This window comes from Triturus cristatus, chromosome 10 (assembly GCF_964204655.1).
Source record: "Triturus cristatus chromosome 10, aTriCri1.1, whole genome shotgun sequence".
Classification (NCBI taxonomy): domain Eukaryota; kingdom Metazoa; phylum Chordata; class Amphibia; order Caudata; family Salamandridae; genus Triturus; species Triturus cristatus.
The window spans coordinates 411,717,465-411,736,245 of NC_140593.1; the positions used below are offsets into that span (position 1 = coordinate 411,717,465).

The window sequence follows — 18,781 nt, forward strand, 5'->3', positions numbered from 1 at the left end:
CGGAGGGGGGCAGGTTCCAGTCAGCACATGTGCTGCACTCATTGAGTGAATGAGCCGTGCAGGATAGGGCAGGTTCCAGTTAGCACCAGTTAGCACAGCTGCTGCCTTCAGTGAGTGAATGACCCGTGCTGAAGAGCGGCAGGTTCCAGTCAGCACAGCTCCTGCTCTCAATGAGTGAATGAGCCGTGCAGAATAGGGCAGGTTCCAGTCAGCACAGCTCCTGCTCTCAATGAGTGAATGAGCCATGCAGAATAGGGCAGGTTCCAGTTAGCACAGCTCCTGCTCTTAGTCAGTGAATGAGGCGTGCCAGTGAGGGGCAGGTTAATGAGCCGTGCTGGAGAGGCGCGGGTTCCAGTCAGCACATCTCCTGCTCTCAGTGAGTGAATGAGCCGTGCGGGAGAGGGGCAGCTTGAGGTTTCAGTCAGCACAGCTCCTGCTCTCAGTGAGTGAATGAGCCGTGCGGGAGAGGGGCAGCTTGAGGTTTCAGTCAGCACAGCTCCTGCTCTCAGTGAGTGAATGAGCCGTGCGGGGGAGGGGCAGGTTGATGTTTCAGTCTGCACAGCTCCTGCTCTCTGTGAGTGAATGAGCTGTGCGGGATAGGGCAGGTTCCAGTCAGCACAGCTCCTGCTCTCAGTGAGTGAATGAGCTGTGCGGGATAGGGCAGGTTCCAGTCAGCACAGCTCCTGCTCTCAGTGAGTGAATGAGCTGTGCAGGATAGGGGCAGGTTCCAGTCAGCACAGCTCCTGCTCTCAGTGAGTGAATGAGCCGTGCGGGAGAAGGGCAGGTTGAGGTTTCAGTCTGCACAGCTCCTGCTCTCTGTGAGTGAATGAGCCGTGCGGGAGGGGCAGGTTCTAGTCAGCACAGCTCCGTCTCTCACTTGAGTGAATGGCTGTACTGCCTTCACTAATCCTGATTTATAGGCGCTCAGTGTTTCGGGTCTGTGCCCAGCACTGCCCCCAGAGCAGGCAGTCATTGCACATTCAGGAGGTGCGGCGAGCAGTCAGATCTCATTTAGATTTGCAGCCGCCCTCTTCTTCGTCGCTATCTGCGTCCTCAGGCGCCTGCTGTAATCCCCCACGTGACTCGCAGCCACTCGAGCTCTGATATCAGACAGAAAACACCTTGCGGTGGCCCGGGCTCTGAGACTCGGGTGCATGATTGGTGTTTACTCTTCAACAGGGGCCCTGGACCGGGACCCTGGTGCCACTGCACCAGCTGCACACTTGACAGCCACAATGCTGGGTCAAGTTTTATATTGGGAATATAATCTAATGGAGTTAACTTTTTATAATGGCTCGTGGTGTCGGTTACTTCAGTTGGCCTTTGTGCTGAACCAGTAGATTACCCCTTCTTTTTTTCTAAAACCAATTCCACCCAAATCTGATCTACAGATAGCTGCCTGTTTCGGTTTCCACGCACCTAGTTAATCGTCACTGTAGCATGACGCCATAAGTAGACAAAAGATAGGTTATAAGGCGGCCAGATCGACCCTAAAGATGGGTGCCAGTTCCAAGCAGCGAATGCAGCAACCTCGAACCTGTATATTTTATTCGTGGCAAAAACGTGACTCGTGGTTTGTTTTTGACCCAGTTACATTTTTGTCGGAGGTTTTATTTCTGCCACGGACCAGGTGGCGACAAAGTTAACAAACTTCGTGCAACCGTTACCAACAGTTACAGTGCGTACCTGTTGCGGGAATCGATTGAACACAGCTGGTGAGAGGTACTTCAGTTAAACCCTCGTTGAATCCTTGTGACGCAGTCATCAGAACTCCTGCGCAAGCAACGGGCGGCTGATCCTAGCGAGCTCTTTACAGCACACAGTGTGCTGCCTCCGCTCCTGGCCTGTTTTATAGGGCCTGGCTGCGGCAGAGCACACGGGGTGTCTGGTGCTCAGAGCATGCGCCGTGTGTGGTTCTCCGAGGACGCTGAGTGTCTGCCACTCTCACACCGCCTGGATGCTCTCTTACCATGAGGGGGCAGACTGCACAGTCTGTGTGGTATTCAGAGGACGGTCTTTGTTCCCCCCCTCCCCCCCCCCCCTGTCGAGGTTCTACACCGTCTAACCGAACCGCACACTTTGCGCGGAGTTCAGAGACGCTGTATATCTGCCACTCGCCACACTGCCGCTTTTAAACCGTCTCACTACACTCTTGCTATAAGATGATAGAGGGCGCAAGATCTATGGTCTTCAGAGGACCATCTATGTCTGACACCCCCACAATTTCGGGGTTCTACAACGTCCAACTGAACTGCACACTGTGCGTGGTGTTCAGAGGGGGAATGTCTGCCGAGTGGCACACTGCCGGTTCTACACTATTTAGAGCAGTGGTCTTCACACTTTTTAATTCTGCCCCCCCCCCCCCAACGGAAAAACAAGTCATCGCCCCCCCCCCCCCCCCAGTATTTTTAACATTTTTTTTTAATTGGCAATGTTTAAATATGTCTATACATATTTAAACATTGCAGTTATGTTGTTACTGTTTTAAAATACAATCAAATACATGATTGCCAAACGTACTATTCTGACCAGGCAGGCCTTACTAACACGTACACGTATCCACAGTGTGACTATTAGAAGTGGGGGTGGGAGGTTTGAAGAATATTTGGAGTCTGTTCCCTTTTGACACTTTCTCCCAGGTAGGTTATAAATAGCCAACGATGTTAGTGATGCCCATTAACCCCTTCAGTGCCCCGCCCTTTCCCCGCCCTGTGCCGGCCCTTTCATTAGCGGGCGGGGTTCATGACGAGATAGTCTCGTCATGGGCACAGCGCAACCGCGCTCCATAACGAGACCATCTCGTCATGGGCACTGAAGGAGTTAAAAAGCAGCAAAAGACACACAATTGATGGACGGAATGCAGAACAAATCAAAACATTCACCACCAGTCATGAGATCTGGGTGAAATCCATCATTCTTTTTGCTCACGATGCCACCTCAGTTTAGACCTGGCCATATGCAAATCAGTCTTGACCCTGTGCCTCATGGCAACAGTCCAGCCCGAACTGCCAAGCCAGGTCTTCCCTGGACCGGAAACAAGCATCCTGAGACCGGTTTCTGGCTACCACCCCTCATCAGCCAGGCTAGCTTGACTCCAGTAGCAAAGTGAGCAAGGGACGCACGTCTGGGCATACCCTGCCAACTTAGGGCGAACAAAGCAAACACAAGGAGATGATGGGCGGAGTGCTGAAACTTTTCAAACACTCACCCCCAGTCACAGATCTGGGTTGAATCCATCATCCTTCTTTAGCTCACTTTGCCGCCTCAGTTCAGACCCAGCCATATGCAAACCAGTCTTGACCCTGTGCCTCATGGGAACAGTCCAGCCCAAACTGCCAGGTCAGGTCTTCAGGTTTTCAGTCACCCATACACATATTTCCAATTCATTCCCACTGTTAGATTTGGGGGTCTCTAGTTGGCACAGGTAGGTACTTGTGACAAATAGGAACCCCTGCCTCTAGTCAGGGTAAGGGGGTACACTCCTAAAATAGCCCCTGCTCACCCCCTTGGTAGCTTGGCACGAGCAGACAGGCTTATCTCAGAGGCAGTGTGTAAAGCATTTGTGAACACATACAGTAACCAAGTGACAACACTACAGATGAACACCACACAAGTTTCATATAAAAAATAAGTATTCTTTATATAGATTTAACACAAGACCATAAACGACACAAATCCACAATACTGTTACTTTAAAATGGTAGAATTGGCTTAGTTCTTTTTAGATCTTTAAATGCGACACTTCGAGTCAATGTACCTTTGGATGCGACACACAGGGCAACGAAAGTGTTGCAACAATGGTGATGCGTTGATTCCTTACTGCGCTTCCGGGGCGATGCGGCGAGCAACGCCACGATGCGATGAAATTTTGGTGCAAAGAAATAAAGACGCTGTCTTCTTCTTGATGCGGCACGCTTCTCCGATGTTGCGAGAATTCTCGACTCGATGCGTCAGCTGCAGCGGCGACACCCTTGTTCCGTGATGCGACGACAGCGGCTTTGGGGGCGACACTCTTCTCCGATGATGCGAGACGCTTCCGCTCGATGCGACAGCTGCAGCGGCGACACCCTTGTTCAGTGATTCGATGACAGCAGCTCAGACGGCAGCATGCTTCTCCGTGGATGCGAGGCACTTCTGCGGTGCAATGGACAGCTACAGCGGTGACACCCTTGTTCCGTGATGCGAAGGCAGTGGCTGGGACGGTGACACGCTTCTTCGTTGCGAGACGCTTCCAGCTCCTTGTGACACGCAGTCCCTCAGAAGGCCCAAACAACTGCAGGCACTTCCAAAGAACTCTTGGGGAGCTGGGTGTTGATGTCTGTTGTCCTTGAGACTTCAGCGTGAGGCAAGCTCTTCTCTCAAGCCCTTGGAGATCTTTTACAAGTTGAAATAAAGCACCCAAAGTTCCTTTCTCCTTTCTTTGGCAGTCAGGCAACCACTGCAGGCCAATCCCCCAAGTAGCACTTCAGCTTAGGGATAGTCTCTCCTCAGTTTCTTCTGGTTCCTCTCCTCAGCAAAGGTTTCTTCTGTCCAAAAGTTATCTAATTCTCTGGGGTTTGGGACCCCTCTTTTATACTAAGTTTCTCTTTGTTCTCTGAAGGCAGAGAGGTCTCTGCCTAGTCCAAACCAGTTCTGGTCAGTCCTGGAGCGCTTTGTTAACATGACTCCTTCTTTCCTTTCAGAGAGTAGGGTAAAGACATCAGACACACCACAGGAGGTGGAGCCAGCATTGTGGAGGGAAGGCACAGCCCTATTCAGGTCCCAAATGCAACTCCTTCCTCCCATCTAGATGCAGATCTCTCTATTCACCACTGGGCTGATTCACCCTGTCGCCTGGAATCCCCCAGCCCCTGTCACCCAAACTCCAGACAAGGAATACACAACCTTGCAGAGGCAGGTTTGGGTGGTTAGACAAGAAAATACTTTCTAAAAGTGGTATTTTCAAACATAGAATATTAAAACCAACTTCACTAAAAGATGTATTTTATCATTCTGAGTTCAGGCATACTAAATTCGAATTTCTACCATGTTCCCTGAGTCAGTTAGGATTATAGGATGTAATAATCAAACTGCCCATTCTGGCCTATGGAGAACAGGTAGCCTTGCAATAGTGAAACACGAAAATGGCTGTAATTCACTATTAGAACATGCCATACACACCAGGGCATGTCCTACCTTATACTTACAGTGCACCCTGCCCTTGGGCCTACCATAGGGGTGTCTGATATGAAGAAAAGGGAAGGTTTAGGGACTGGCAAGTGGGTGCACTTGCCCAGTCAGCATGACAGCACCAGACTGCACGCAGGCTCTGCAATGGCAAACCTTAGACACACTTTTACAGGGTGCTCCTGTGGGTGGCACAGCCAGTGCTGCAAGCCCACCAGCAGTATTTGGATTACCAGCCCTGGGCACTCCTGGTGCACTGTACTAGGGTCTGACAGATAAACCAAACCAACCAATCATGGAATCACTAATTCATACATCAATTTACAATAGGCAGCACTTGCACTGTGGCACTGGACAGCAGTGGCACAGTGCCCAAAGCATCTAACACCAGCAAAAACACATGAGGCAACAGCAAAAATGGAAGGGAGACACACGCCAATGTGCCAGGTCTAACACACACACATGTTCAAACATCCCCACAGTTCATGCATTCACTGACACACATGGCAGCCCTATCGTAGTACCCCCAGTCACAGTATTTTGTTCAAACCAAAGTATCGGGTTCCATGAACATTAGGTTTATCTGTCTGGGATCCCACACTTTCTCACTCTGGCTGCACTCTTCCCACAATGTGGCAGGAGGGCACACCGCGTGTAGTGTTCACAGCACTCTATCTGACATCCCACACTCTGTCGGTCTGGCTGCACTCTTACCATAATGTGGCAGGAGGGCACACCGCGTGTAGTGTTCACAGCACTCTATCTGACATCCCACACTCTGTCGGTCTGGCTGCACTCTTACCATAATGTGGCAGGAGGGCACACCGTGAGTGGTGTTCACAGCACTCTATCTGACATCCCACACTCTGTCGGTCTGGCTGCACTCTTACCATAATGTGGCAGGAGGGCACACCGTGAGTGATCTTCAAACCACTCTATCGGACACACTCTGTCGGTCGGGCTGCACTTGTACAAAAATGTGGTAGGAGGGCACACCGTGAGTGGTGTTCACAGCACTCTATCTGACATCCCACACTCTGTCGGTCTGGCTGAACTCCTGTGCCCTCCTGTGGCAGTAGGGCACACCGTGAGTGGTGTTCAGAGCACGCTCTTTATCTGACAGCCTCCAGACTCTGCCAGCGTGGCAGATTTGGCTGCACTCTTGCCATAAGAGCAAAGGAGTGCCCACCGAGTCTGATGCGCAGAGCACGCTTTATTTCTGCCAAGTGCCATCTCCCTCACTCTGCCGGTTTTCATGGTCTGGCTGCCCTCTTAGACAAAAGAGGACATGAGGGCACTCCGGATGTGGCGTTCCGAGAACGCTGTGTGTGTGCCAACCTCCACACTCTACCGTTTTACACGAACTGGCAGCGCCCTTACAATCCGGGGCAGAAGAGCGCGCTCTCTCTCCAGCACCCTGCCCCCGCCCCCCGCCAAAGGGCACTGGTAGCTGGTGCGTGCAGATGACACGTCTGTGCTCCAGTTAGCGGCCAGAGCGTTTTCCTAGCCTCGGGGACGCGTTGCAGGAATAGAAACCAGAACTGCCAACTAATTTAACCCTGTGCTTTATTGTACACCCTTTGAATCTGCCAGAGCCCCGAAAGTATCATTATTCGAATAGCACGCGTGTCCATCTGCTTCTTCTGGCCACTTCCGCATGCCCAGAAAGTCACCCGATTTCGGGCTACTTTTCACACTTGCGCGTGGGGTGTTTTCTCACACATTTAGAAACCAAGATGTTCATAGAATTGCCTCGTCTCCAAAATAAGCTGATTTACGTAATTAAACGGGCAATTTGGAAAACTGTTCGGCCCATTTAACCAATAGGAGACGAGGAGTGGCTAACATCGTGAAGAAGGACTGGGCTGAAGTCAGATTTATGATACCCGCGTCATAAATGTACACACAGTTCATCTGTGGAAATAATTTTCTAGGTGACTACCGTGAAAATCTCGGTAGGCCCATCAGGAATTTCCGTTGTCATTCCATATCTCCCATTTCCAAACTAACAAAAGCAACAGTCCATAATGCAACGAGAGGCCGAGGGGCAGACACCATAATAATATGTTTTAAACTATTCGTTTTTACAGCGCATTTTCCCCATTATAACGCAATTGCTGTACATTCAATTCTGAAGTACATCGCACAGATACACTCATCAGCAAATCATGCGCGTCCTAACAAAGAACTTTGCGTGGGCTACTTTCAGTACACCCAACTTGGTTGACACTTCTCAGCCCCGAAAGCTCCTGTCTCCAACCGCCCGGGTGTTTGCCGGAGTCCCCGGTGGCCAGCCCTGGTCCAGTGACGTACCACTTTAATTAACCACTGCGTCACCCCTTTTAATGGAACGAACGCTTTCCTCCTCAGCACAATGTTATCCACCGTGTGCAGCCCCCTGATAAGAGCTCTGCCTGCTGGAAACACACAAACCCGGTTGTTTTCTGTCAGAATATTTTCCGCTACGGCCTTTTTTCCTTCAATCCTCGTAGACCGAGAATATATATACACAGGGCTTCGAAAAGACAGCTGGTGGAATGGGCATTTTCTCGTTTTTGATGCGCACAATAAACGAATTTATAATAAAACGATTCTAGTTCTCCCGCGTGCACCGAGGAATGTAAATTCGCGTTTAACAGCCTATTGCACTCCTTCGAGCTGGTGGCAGCCAATTTGAGAAATAACATTCTCCATAACCACGGCTTGGGTGATAAGCCTCCCTCGTGGTCTAATCGACCTATTTAGGATACTTGCTCATGAATCAGCCGCCCCGGCAGTGATCCGGACACAATCTGACGAGTTTAAACTCCCAGCCCGTGGAGGCGCCCTCAGTCCCCCGTCAGCGGGCGGAGAGATAAGGGAAGCGCTGTCGCTGTCCATGGTACCCGCAGACGGATGGGCTTTGGAGCAGGCACCGCTCCGGCGGCCCTCCGTCCCCCAGCCCGGGTAATGAGCGGCCATTCATCAGCGCAGATAAACAGGCGCTGATCACCTCAGACGGTCCATTGCCGCCCGCCTCTGCGCGCGAGGGGAGCGGACGTGGTCGCGAGATGGATTCAGCACCGCACGCGGGTAGAGAGCAGCCAGCCGCGAGACGGGGCTATTTTTATCCATTCATGGGTTCGGGGGCGTGGTTACATGTGAAGAATGTACGAGGCGTACGAATATTTTTCAGAATAAATGTAAACATGTGTACTTGGCGCTTGGCTGCTATGTGAGACTGCTATTAAGTGTGTACCTCAAAGGGTGTCATGAAATTGCAAAATGGGAATTAACGTATGTATAGACACAAAACACATCAATAATCATACTCAAATTGACAAAAGCCACATAGAAACAAATAATAATCACGATTTAACAGTACTTTGTTATTGGTTGTATCTATATGTGTCGACAGGGGCGTATAATTATATGCATACATCCTACCAAGCCTCTTTTATACCTACTGCACTTGCGCACTCAAACACACACATACATAGAACATATTTGAATGCATTTATTGAATTAAGTGCCGCAATAGGAAAATCCATGTTTCACAAGGACCTTTGAACTACAGAAACTTTTTCACAGGTCCTGTGAGATATAGAAAATATTTAACAGGTTCCTGTGAAATAGGTAATCGTTTCCTGTAAAATTTAGAGTTCGTCGTCATACTTACAGGGCTAAATCAACCAGCACAGCTTTTCTTATGTGCATTATTTGATTAGTATTATATTCATGAACGAAAACAATACCTCAACATTCTAATTCAATCCGTTCTTATTGTTTTCTGCACATCTACATTTTTACATGTATCATTATTTTTTCAATAGACAACTAAACCTTATAATCTAGTCCTTCACTTACTGTCTCCCATTACATTTTCTTGTTTGAAAAAACTAACCTTTTCAGCTAACTGCTCCAGAATAAACATAAACAAACACGTATTAGTTAACTTTTGTAACATGTTACTGTTTGGACTTCTCATGGTTGTGGTGACATTTATACTAGGTACTCTGTTTCACTGTTTGTGATGTCCCCGGAATCCTTAATTGGGGATATAGAACTGTGTTATGCAGACCCGTTATGCCCCCATATCTGTATTTCAAATGCATGTAACTTTATACACACTTTCTACTATTTGTCACATATACAAAAATACAAGCTATGCTCGCGGGTACATCCACACACGTTCCACAGAGGACGTTGATCGCTGTCAATGCCCTTTACCGACAATTCGTTCTCTAAAAACAATTGCAATGTGTGTTCTGTTTAGGTTAAAAACTTAGTAAAACCTGTTTCTTATTTTTTAGCGCACCCTAGATATTTCAATCAGTTATCAACTGGACTAGACATGGTGGGACTGGCCGCCGATTGGTTGACGTCAACAGCGAACACTAACATGTGAGTACCAAGCTTCCTTCTTGCACGATGCACCGTTTCTATCATGGTGCGTGACGCATGTTGGTTCTGGGATGTGCGCGTGCATGAATTAACAGCATTGGGTCCCAGAGCTGCTTAAATGTGCAAATGGAGCCAGCGAGATAGAATAGTGATTTATTTTTTTAAATGTTGAGTCACAAAGTCCGAGGCGGGAAACCCATTATTGATGGGAGGTACTGCATGCTTATCCCTCCCTTGACACCTACCCTTGCTTCACAGGGCGAAATGCGTCTCTGCTTCTTGAACATCTTTGAGAGATGTCTTTTGTAGGATGGCAAAATCACCCTGCTTTCAGGAAATCGCCTGCGTTAGCTATGATTTCCGCAAGCTACAAAGTGGGTGTTTCTCAGCCGTACTGACATGCCTGCAACTCTTGTTTGTGCGACGATTGGGGACGAAAACGGCATTTAAGAGGTCGCGTGATATGAAGATATTCAGAACATCTCTATTGTCTTGGTGATTTACGGCGAGCGTTTTGGCGGATTCCAAATCCCAAATATCAGGTCTATTTTGGTAAACTATTGAGTTGGGTGTCCCTCCTGCTCCCCCTCCCCCCACCCTCTTCATCTCCACGTGCGAGAAGTTCTTTGAAAATATGTAGTGCACCTTAAAGTCACACTCGCCATGTTGTGCAGCAGTAACTCACCACTGGTGTTCAGGTGTGGCTCACCAATACGAAGTAATCCATGCATTATGCACTGTTTGCTGTTTGCGTTAACATTTAGTTAAACATGTCTAAATAAAGGCGCGAGTTCACGTGTGCTTGAGAACTTTTCACAGCTAGCATGGTAGTTCCGTGGGTTAATGCACTTGCTGAAGAGATATGTTCAAACGAGAAGGTCGCTGGTTGGATTGAACCCTGTGTTCTGACTTGGTAACAAACACATACCATTTGTATAATAATGACTACTGCAGTCTCAAGTGGCGAGTCCCTCTGCAGGCAGTGGATGTTCTGAGGCTTTAGGGATTTTTTTCTAAATCTGTTGTGAGTTTTGTAGATCCTCAGTAGGGTTAAAAGAAACTCAAGTGTTGCCCCCTCTCTCATTATCTCTGTCGTAATTGATACTTCCTGCTATTATGTTCGGCTAATCTTCTAATGGCGATCTTGGGACCACTTTTCTTGACGAAAAAACAGACTGGATCCTTTGATCTGGCCACTTATCAACCAAATTAAAAAATATCAATTTACTTGAAAGGAACATCTGAGTGAGTGCAACACTGTCTTAATGTTTCATACTTTTGTTCCCTGTTTCTGCCCTCCTCACTGAATAAAGATCACAGCGATGGGCAACTCGATGGGATGTTTTTGTTGTCATGGAAACTGTGATCTCACCAGCTACCAGCCGCTGTTGAGATAGATGACCACATTGCCTTCTTTAAGCTCGTTTTAGACGATATTAAGTCGAGAGAAAGCCACAAAATATTCACAACTGTGAACCAGGGAGTCAAAGCCTTCCAAAGATTGCATTGTGTTTACATCATGACACCAAGATTTGGGGTGTATTAGTTCTCGCTACTAACCTGGGGAGCTGAATGCCTAAGTTACATGAAGCTGAGAAAACCCAATAGCCTAGCATCATAAGATTGGTGGGATGTTTTAATTAATTAATTTCAGCCAGTGACAATTACTTAGGCCACATTTCAGTTCATTATTTTTTTGTCCACTATTCAACTCCAGACAGAGACCAGCAAATCTAAACCAGTCATAGTTCTGCTCCATTAAGAAACGTTCAGTGCAACCTACCTGGTCCCCTCCAGACAGGAACGCACACAAGCCCAAAAACACTTTCCGCCTTTTGGCCCTCGTCAGTGATGTGCAGCTTGAGTCCAATGGCACAATGAGCTATAGATCCATGGTTGGTCATATCCATTGCTCTAAGGGCACCTCACAAAGAAAGACAACCTAAAGATAGGTCTGAAGCTTGAATTAATGTCATGCACTGGTAATACTTAGGCAACATTTCAGACCATTTTTCTGTCCACTATGCCACTCTAGATAGAGCAGCTACATGAAAGTTAGTTGTGGTCCTATTTCAATATTCATAATCTATCCCAAACTGACAAGCTAGGTACCCTCGTGATGGCAACCGACGCAACCTCAGACTATTTTCAGCCTTTTGGGCAATATCTTGGAGGTGCAGCCTGAGCATGAAAGGCTGTTTGTGTTATTGAAAGGATGTGTCAGTAACCAGGATATACAGAGAGTGGGTGGGTAGAGAATGGCAGCAGGAAGGGAAGTTGAGTGCAAACTGCTTGAAAAGAATAGAAAAACAGGAAATGTTTTGAGTTCACTATTTAATTGCCAACCAGCTCTCAAGACGACTACACCCCATCCAAAACACAGCAGCCAGACTATTCCTCAACCTACCACGCCGTGCCCACATCAGACCACACCTCTGGGACATCCACTAGCTTCCGAAATACAAGTGCACACACTTCAAACTCCTCATCCATACCTACAAAGCTCACCACAACCCTGCCCTGACAACCTAAACAGCCACATTCACTTTCACCAGCCTTCCAGACACCTCCTCTCTGTTTGTCTCTCACTCACACACACCCCATGCATACACAAAAATAAAGCAGGAGGATCGCACCTTCTCGTATCTGGCCCTAAAGCCTGGAACAAACTCCCACAACTCATCAGAACCGCTTCCTCTCTTCTTGACTTTCACATGAAGCTAAAGACCTGGCTTGTCATGTAAGCTTGCAGGGCTGGCCTCAAACACCGGCTTCAGAGCTTCTGGATACCCTCACAGGTGATTAGCATGCTACAAAATAAATGACTAATAACGTAACGCATCGTAATCCAACCCAACCCAACACAACATAACATAACATGACATGACGGTGGTTGTCTCTGGCACTTAAGTTATCATGCTAACACTTTTCACTTTGCCCCATGGGTCCATCCTATCCATTTCCTTCCACCCATGCCTGCATGGCACATCACGTCTTGTGATTTAAAGGTTGCAGTGAAAACTTCACCCACTAACTAGGTTTAAACTCAGTGGTAGAGGTGAGACACTGGTGGTAGGATCCTGCAAGTTCCTTGTCCAATAGAATATTATTAGAAATTGGGTTGTTGGTTGACTGGGGTGTGAGCCCTGGTCAAGCAACAGCCACAATCCCTTGCAAGGTGCACCACAAAAAGTCACTAAATTAAACTGTGCTCAACCTTGGGTTGCTTGGTACAAAAAACAGTCAGGCTTAATTTAGAGGCAATGTGTAAAGTGTTTATGAAGCACACAAAGAGTAATAAGGTGAAAACACACAGCAAGAAAAATCTCAAACCAACTTATAAAAATAGAGTAAATGTTAATAAATTTGACACCAAAGCAAGAAAAATCCAATCAGTTGGATCAGAGTTACGAGTTATAAAAGTTTTTAGTAAAATCTATGCCTAAAAGTTCAAAGCGTCAACCATGGACAATTTGTTTGTGTGAGACCGGGTCAAAGTCGAAAAGTTGGGCTGACTGCAATGCAGCATGATTCCGATACAACTAGAGGATTGGGCCTGGTCAGCGCTTCTGTTCAGACTTGGAAAAATTCTTGAGAAAAATGTTCTGAGAAGGTAAAGTTTGCTGGGGCAAGGCTGCAGGAGGTGTCCAAAGAAGGATAATCGTTGCTGGATAGCCTTAGGTCGAATGTTTGGGCTTAGTCTCTGAAATGGAAGTAGAACATCTCCACCGGAATGAGGTAGTGGGCTATAGTCGAAGACTGTTCCATGAGGTTGGATACACCTTTGGCGAGAGATCAATGAAACGGATGTGCTGCTGCGTAGAAGAACGTAGCAGGAGAAGCCGCAAAGTCCACCCAGATGGTGATGCATCTCGGGCGGATAGGGGAACAGGTTGGTCCTGGTCTCATCCTGGTTCTCAAAGCAATTTTTAGCCCAAAAATGTTTAAGTCCCCACTTTTGGATTTTGGCTATCTGGTCAGCTTTAGCACCACTTCCAAGGATCCAGGGCTAAAACAGCACCACATAAAGGGTCAGGACTCACTCAGGCTGGGTCATTATGGAGGAAACCTTTTGTGTAACTGTGGCTCTGAACAGGAGGACAGCAAATTAGTCATTGTGGAACACTATAGAGGTCCTGGGACAGTTGAAGATCAGTCCTTATCCTCAGGCAGAAGGTAGCAGAGCAGCAGTACAAACATAGCAGTAATCCAGCAGGCCAGCATTCTTTTAGAACAGTAATCCATCAGATTGGCAGTCCCGCCAGCAGCACAGCAACCCTTCTTCCTAGTAGAGTTTCCACAGGTCCAGAAGTGTACTTAATAGTTGGTGCCCGAGGTCCTACTTTTCTGCCCTGGTGCCTTGGTCCTGGAAGGTGGGTGAAGCTTCTAAGCAGTGGCTTTGAAGTGCATGGAATCTTCTGCCTCCCCTGCCCCGGCTATTCAGTTGCAAGTGGGGCTGTGCTCAGCTCTGTCCCCCCCCCTCCTGCCAGTAGATGTCTCATTCAGGAACACATAATCCCTCTATTGTGTGACTATCTGGGAGGAATTCCCAAAGTCTGTCAGTTACACCCAGTTATGTGACCCAGGTCAGTCTATAGCCACGAAAGGTCTGAGGGCAGAAAAATGCCATCCTTCTAAAAGTGGCATTTTTATAACTGTGAGCAAAAACACAACTTTACCCTTAAATAGGACTCTTCACCGCAATTCCAAGGATACAGAACATGACATAGCTCCCACACCCAATTGGAAATTACAGCTTATTAAATATAATAAGGAATCCCCAATGTTATCCTATGGGAGGCATATTTCCAATGAACATAACGGTTCACAGGGAATCTGAGACTTGTGGCTCGATTGATGTACCACATTGATTTGAGTGCCCCCTTATTGTACACTATATGGTATACCCCTCTTAAAGGGACTTACAGGTAAATTAAATATTCCAATCGGGTATAAGCCAGTTGTCCCATGTTTAGAGGAGAAAGCACTTTAGCACGGGTTAGCAGTGGTAAAGTGTACAGAGTCTTGCAGGCTCCATACCAAACAGCGGTTCTAACGCTGCACCGTACGATTACACGGACGCTCTCGCTGCTCAGCGCGAGGTCACGCCCACCCGTGAGGCCACGCCCACTTCCTCGTTCTTTAAATGTGCCTCCCTCGCAAGCGCAGCGGACGAGCGCAGCGGGAGCGCCGTTTGCGCGCCGAAGGCGCGCTTAAGGCAAGCCCGTCTGCTCCCGTCCGCGACCGACCGGGACTAGGGGCTATACCCCCTACAGGCTCCAGCTCATCCACAGCTAAACCCATCCGCTACACTCGCAATGATTTACTAGCTCTTAACAAAACCACCACGGTTGCTGGATCGCCTCCATGCATCCAAACTGACCCTGGCCTATCTTATGGATATATCTCCTGTCGCTCATGTCGATGGTCGAGCCCGGGTCTACACCCAACTGATCGTCACACACTCCCCACCAGCAACCAGCTGGAATTGAAATGTCTATATTTTAATGCCAGATCTCTTCCCAAACATGCTTTAGATATCTGGGACATACTAACATTTAGGACCCCTGATCTGGTCTTTATTACAGAAACATGGCTATCTGATGCCAGTGCACCAGACCTGGCTAACGCCCTTCCCCCTGAATACAAAATAATCACACACAATAGACAAAGCCAAAAAAAAGGAGGTGGAGTTGCTGTGATTTTCAGAGACCACCTAACATGTCTCACGGAAACAACATCTGTCTACCCTGAACATGAGATTCTTCCATTTAAAATCCTCGCGGAGAACCTCATCATACTAGCCGGTGCAGTTGTCTATAATCCGCCAGGACAACAAACCAGCATAGGCACTAAACTATTGAATCAATTGCTTCCATCCTGCCTGAAATATAAAAATTACATGGTCATTGGTGACTTCAATGTCCATTATGAAAATACTAATGCACCCGGATCGTCACAGTTGAAGTACGACATGGAAATACTGCAACTTAAGCAGCTGGTTGAGGACCCTACACATTCAGCAGGACACACCCTGGATCTCCTTTTTACCAACATTGAGTCGACTACCATGAAGGAAATCCTTCCCTTGTCCTGGTCTGATCATTCCATGCTATCCTTCTCCTTCAAACTCCCCGGTAAATTCGCGAAGTCTAGATCCACCCCCCTCACCACCAACAGAGCTTGGAGACTAATCAATGACTCCAACTTTCAAAATCACTTTCTTGAGATAGATGTCATATTGCAGGATGACTCCTCCGTCTGTAATAACCTCACTTTGCTAGAAACCAGAATTCGCCAAACTTTAGATAAACTAGCACCCATGCGGGAACTAAGGAAAAAAACAACTACCAGGGAAAAATGGTATACCCCTCTCCTTAAAAGCCTCAAAAAGGAATGCCAGAAAACTGAACATCGATGGAGGCAAACCAAAGATTCAGAAACAAGAGCAGACTATGTCACTAAGCGGAAACAATATATTCTTGCCATTCGAGATGCGAAAAAAGCATTCCTCACGCAACGAATCCATGAAAACCATAACTCCGCAAAAGAACTGTTCAAAATTGTAAAGGAGCTTAGTAATCCATCCAGCACCTCACAAACCCTCACCCCCTCAACTGAGGCCTGCGAACGTATCAGCACCTTCTTTGTCGAGAAGATTAATAAAATTTATTCCACTTTCACCCCTTCACATTCCTCTTCCCTGCCCGATAACCCCGATGAAAATTCGTCAATATCAGACAAGGATAATGTCCATCCGGACGCAGGCAATCTCCCACGTCTAACCAATTTTCAACCACTTTCTGAAAACGAGGTACTATCGGTTCTAAAGACAATTAGATCAGGCTCTCCTGCAGACCCATGTCCTTATTTTGTGTTCTCTGAAATTGCACCGACACTTTGCCCTTTCGTCACCAAACTTTTTAACCAGTCCCTCACCACCGCATCTTTTCCAGAAACCTGGAAGCACGCATCTGTAATTCCCCTCCTGAAGAAAGCCGGATCCGATATCCTCAACCCGGAGAATTACAGGCCAATTTCCCAGCTCCCTTACCTCTCCAAGGCTTTGGAAAAAATGGTTAATATACAACTGTCCAAATACCTGGAAGACAATTCACTTCTGGACCCCTCCCAGACCGGCTTTAGAGCCAATAACAGCACCGAGGCAACGTTGCTGGCAGTGTCGGACAGTGTCAGATGCATCACAGACCAAGGGGGATCTGTGGCCCTGATACTGCTAGACCTGTCAGCGGCGTTTGACACGGTATCACACGACTGCCTAATAAACATCCTCCTGAGCAAAGGAGTGCAATCCACAGCGTTAAGATGGATTAAATCATTCCTTAGCAATCGCACCCAAGCTGTGCGCATGGGCCAATTTTACTCTAAACCCTGTCCCATCGGCTGTGGGGTCCCACAAGGGGCCTCACTAAGCCCCACTCTCTTTAATGTCTACGTTTCATCTCTGGCTGACATTGGAAGAAAGTGGGGCATCGGCATATGTTCCTATGCCGATGACACTCAGCTGATGGTGACAATGGAAGGGTCGGAAACAACTAAGAAAAAACTACACAGCTGTCTCTCTGAAATGGCAGAATGGATGCGCAACCACTGCCTAAAATTAAATGCCGGAAAATCGGAGATACTACTGTTTGGAGGAGCCAAACTCTCATGGAACGACACGTGGTGGCCCCCGTCTCTGGGATCAGCCCCCGTCCCGAAACAGTATGCCAGAAATCTTGGTATCATGATGGACGACGCCCTGTCCATGAAAGATCACATCCGCATACTCTGGGGCAAAGGTTTTGCAATTCTCAAACTCTTGGCAAAAATGTTTTCCTGGATACCTTTGGACTGTCGACGCACAATCACCCAGGCCCTCCTGGTTAGCCGCCTGGATTACGGCAATGCCCTGTTCGACGGGATGAACGAACAACTGTTCTCCCGCCTACAGGTCTTGCAGAACCAGGCGGCTAAACTGGTCTGTAACAAAGGCAAGCGAGATTCGGCCTCTGCATGCCTAAAAAAACTTCACTGGCTACCAATGCGTCAGAGGGCAACCTTCAAATTACTCTGCCTTGCACACAGAGCCCTTCATAAAACAGGCCCCATCATCCTTCAAGAGAAACTTGAATTCTATATCCCCAATAGGAATCTAAGATCCAACAACTCAGCTCTGGCGAAACCCAAGCGTATTTACAAAGTAAGGACTGGTGGACGCGCCTTCTCATACTTGGCGGCTAAAAGATGGAATGAGCTACCTGTGGACCTTAGACACATCACTAACTACCTCCAATTCCGCCAAAAACTAAAAACTCATCTCTTTCCCAAAAACTAACCCCCCACCACAGTTTCAGTAGTCTTCTTTTCCTACAGCGCCGTGATATCCTAGGGGATGAGTGTTGCGCTTTATAAATACCAAAAATAAATAAATAAATAAATAAAGGTCAACAAAATTAATTCAGCAAAAAAGTTGAAGGAAAAAGGCAAAATATTTTGGGGTGACACTGCTGAGAGGGCCAAGTCCAATCCAACAAGCACAGAAAAAAAGTTAATTGCCAGGCCAGAGCACCAGCCAGAAGCTTTCACAGGGATCAAGGGGAATGTTGGCTTGGGAACTTAAGTCCATAGGACAAGACGTCTCCTGTGTGCTTCATGCTGTGGATGCTAAGTCGCCTGTGAGCTGGTCCAGATTACACAAGAAGAGTGCAAAAGCCACAACAGGATAAATGTGGGGGTGGAAAGCAAGCCTGTCCCAGTGCTAAATGCAGCCACTGAGAAAGCATGTCCCAGAAGCCATGGTCCCCCAGGCCTCCTGCTGGAGGAGAATCACCTGTGGTGGAAGGCGCTAGCTATTGAGCACTTTTGCTTCCTCCTCCCCATTCCGTTCAGCCTGCCAAACGATAAAGTTGAATCTGGGGGCACATCAATGAAAGTGTAGGGGTAATGTGAGGTGCACCACACGAGGAACTTAAAATCACAGAATTCATACACAATTATAGACTTTCTTCAAAAATTATTATTCCTTATATTCCTTTTGTTTTTATTTCTATGATTACAACTCAGTGAAAGCCCTGAAGAAGTCCTTATTCAGGACGAAACGCGTCGGCTGGTCTTTTCGTAGAGGCATATGAACTGAATGTTATGTCTCTTTGAATAATCATAGAAATAAAAACAAAAGGAATATAAGGAATAATACTTTTTGAAGAAAGTCTATAATTGTGTATGAATT

The 18,781-nt window shown here is 47.4% G+C and overlaps 1 protein-coding gene across 1 annotated transcript in view; it reads left to right on the forward strand.

Moving 5' to 3' along the window:
- GAD2 (glutamate decarboxylase 2) overlaps window positions 1–18,781 on the forward strand; it is a 498,210-nt gene that overhangs the window by 8,746 nt on the left and 470,683 nt on the right. Inside the window, exon 5 of the mRNA XM_085631697.1 lies at window positions 9,459–9,549. Coding sequence (XP_085487823.1) covers window positions 9,459–9,549 — 91 coding nt within the window. The remainder of the gene's footprint in view (window positions 1–9,458; window positions 9,550–18,781) is intronic.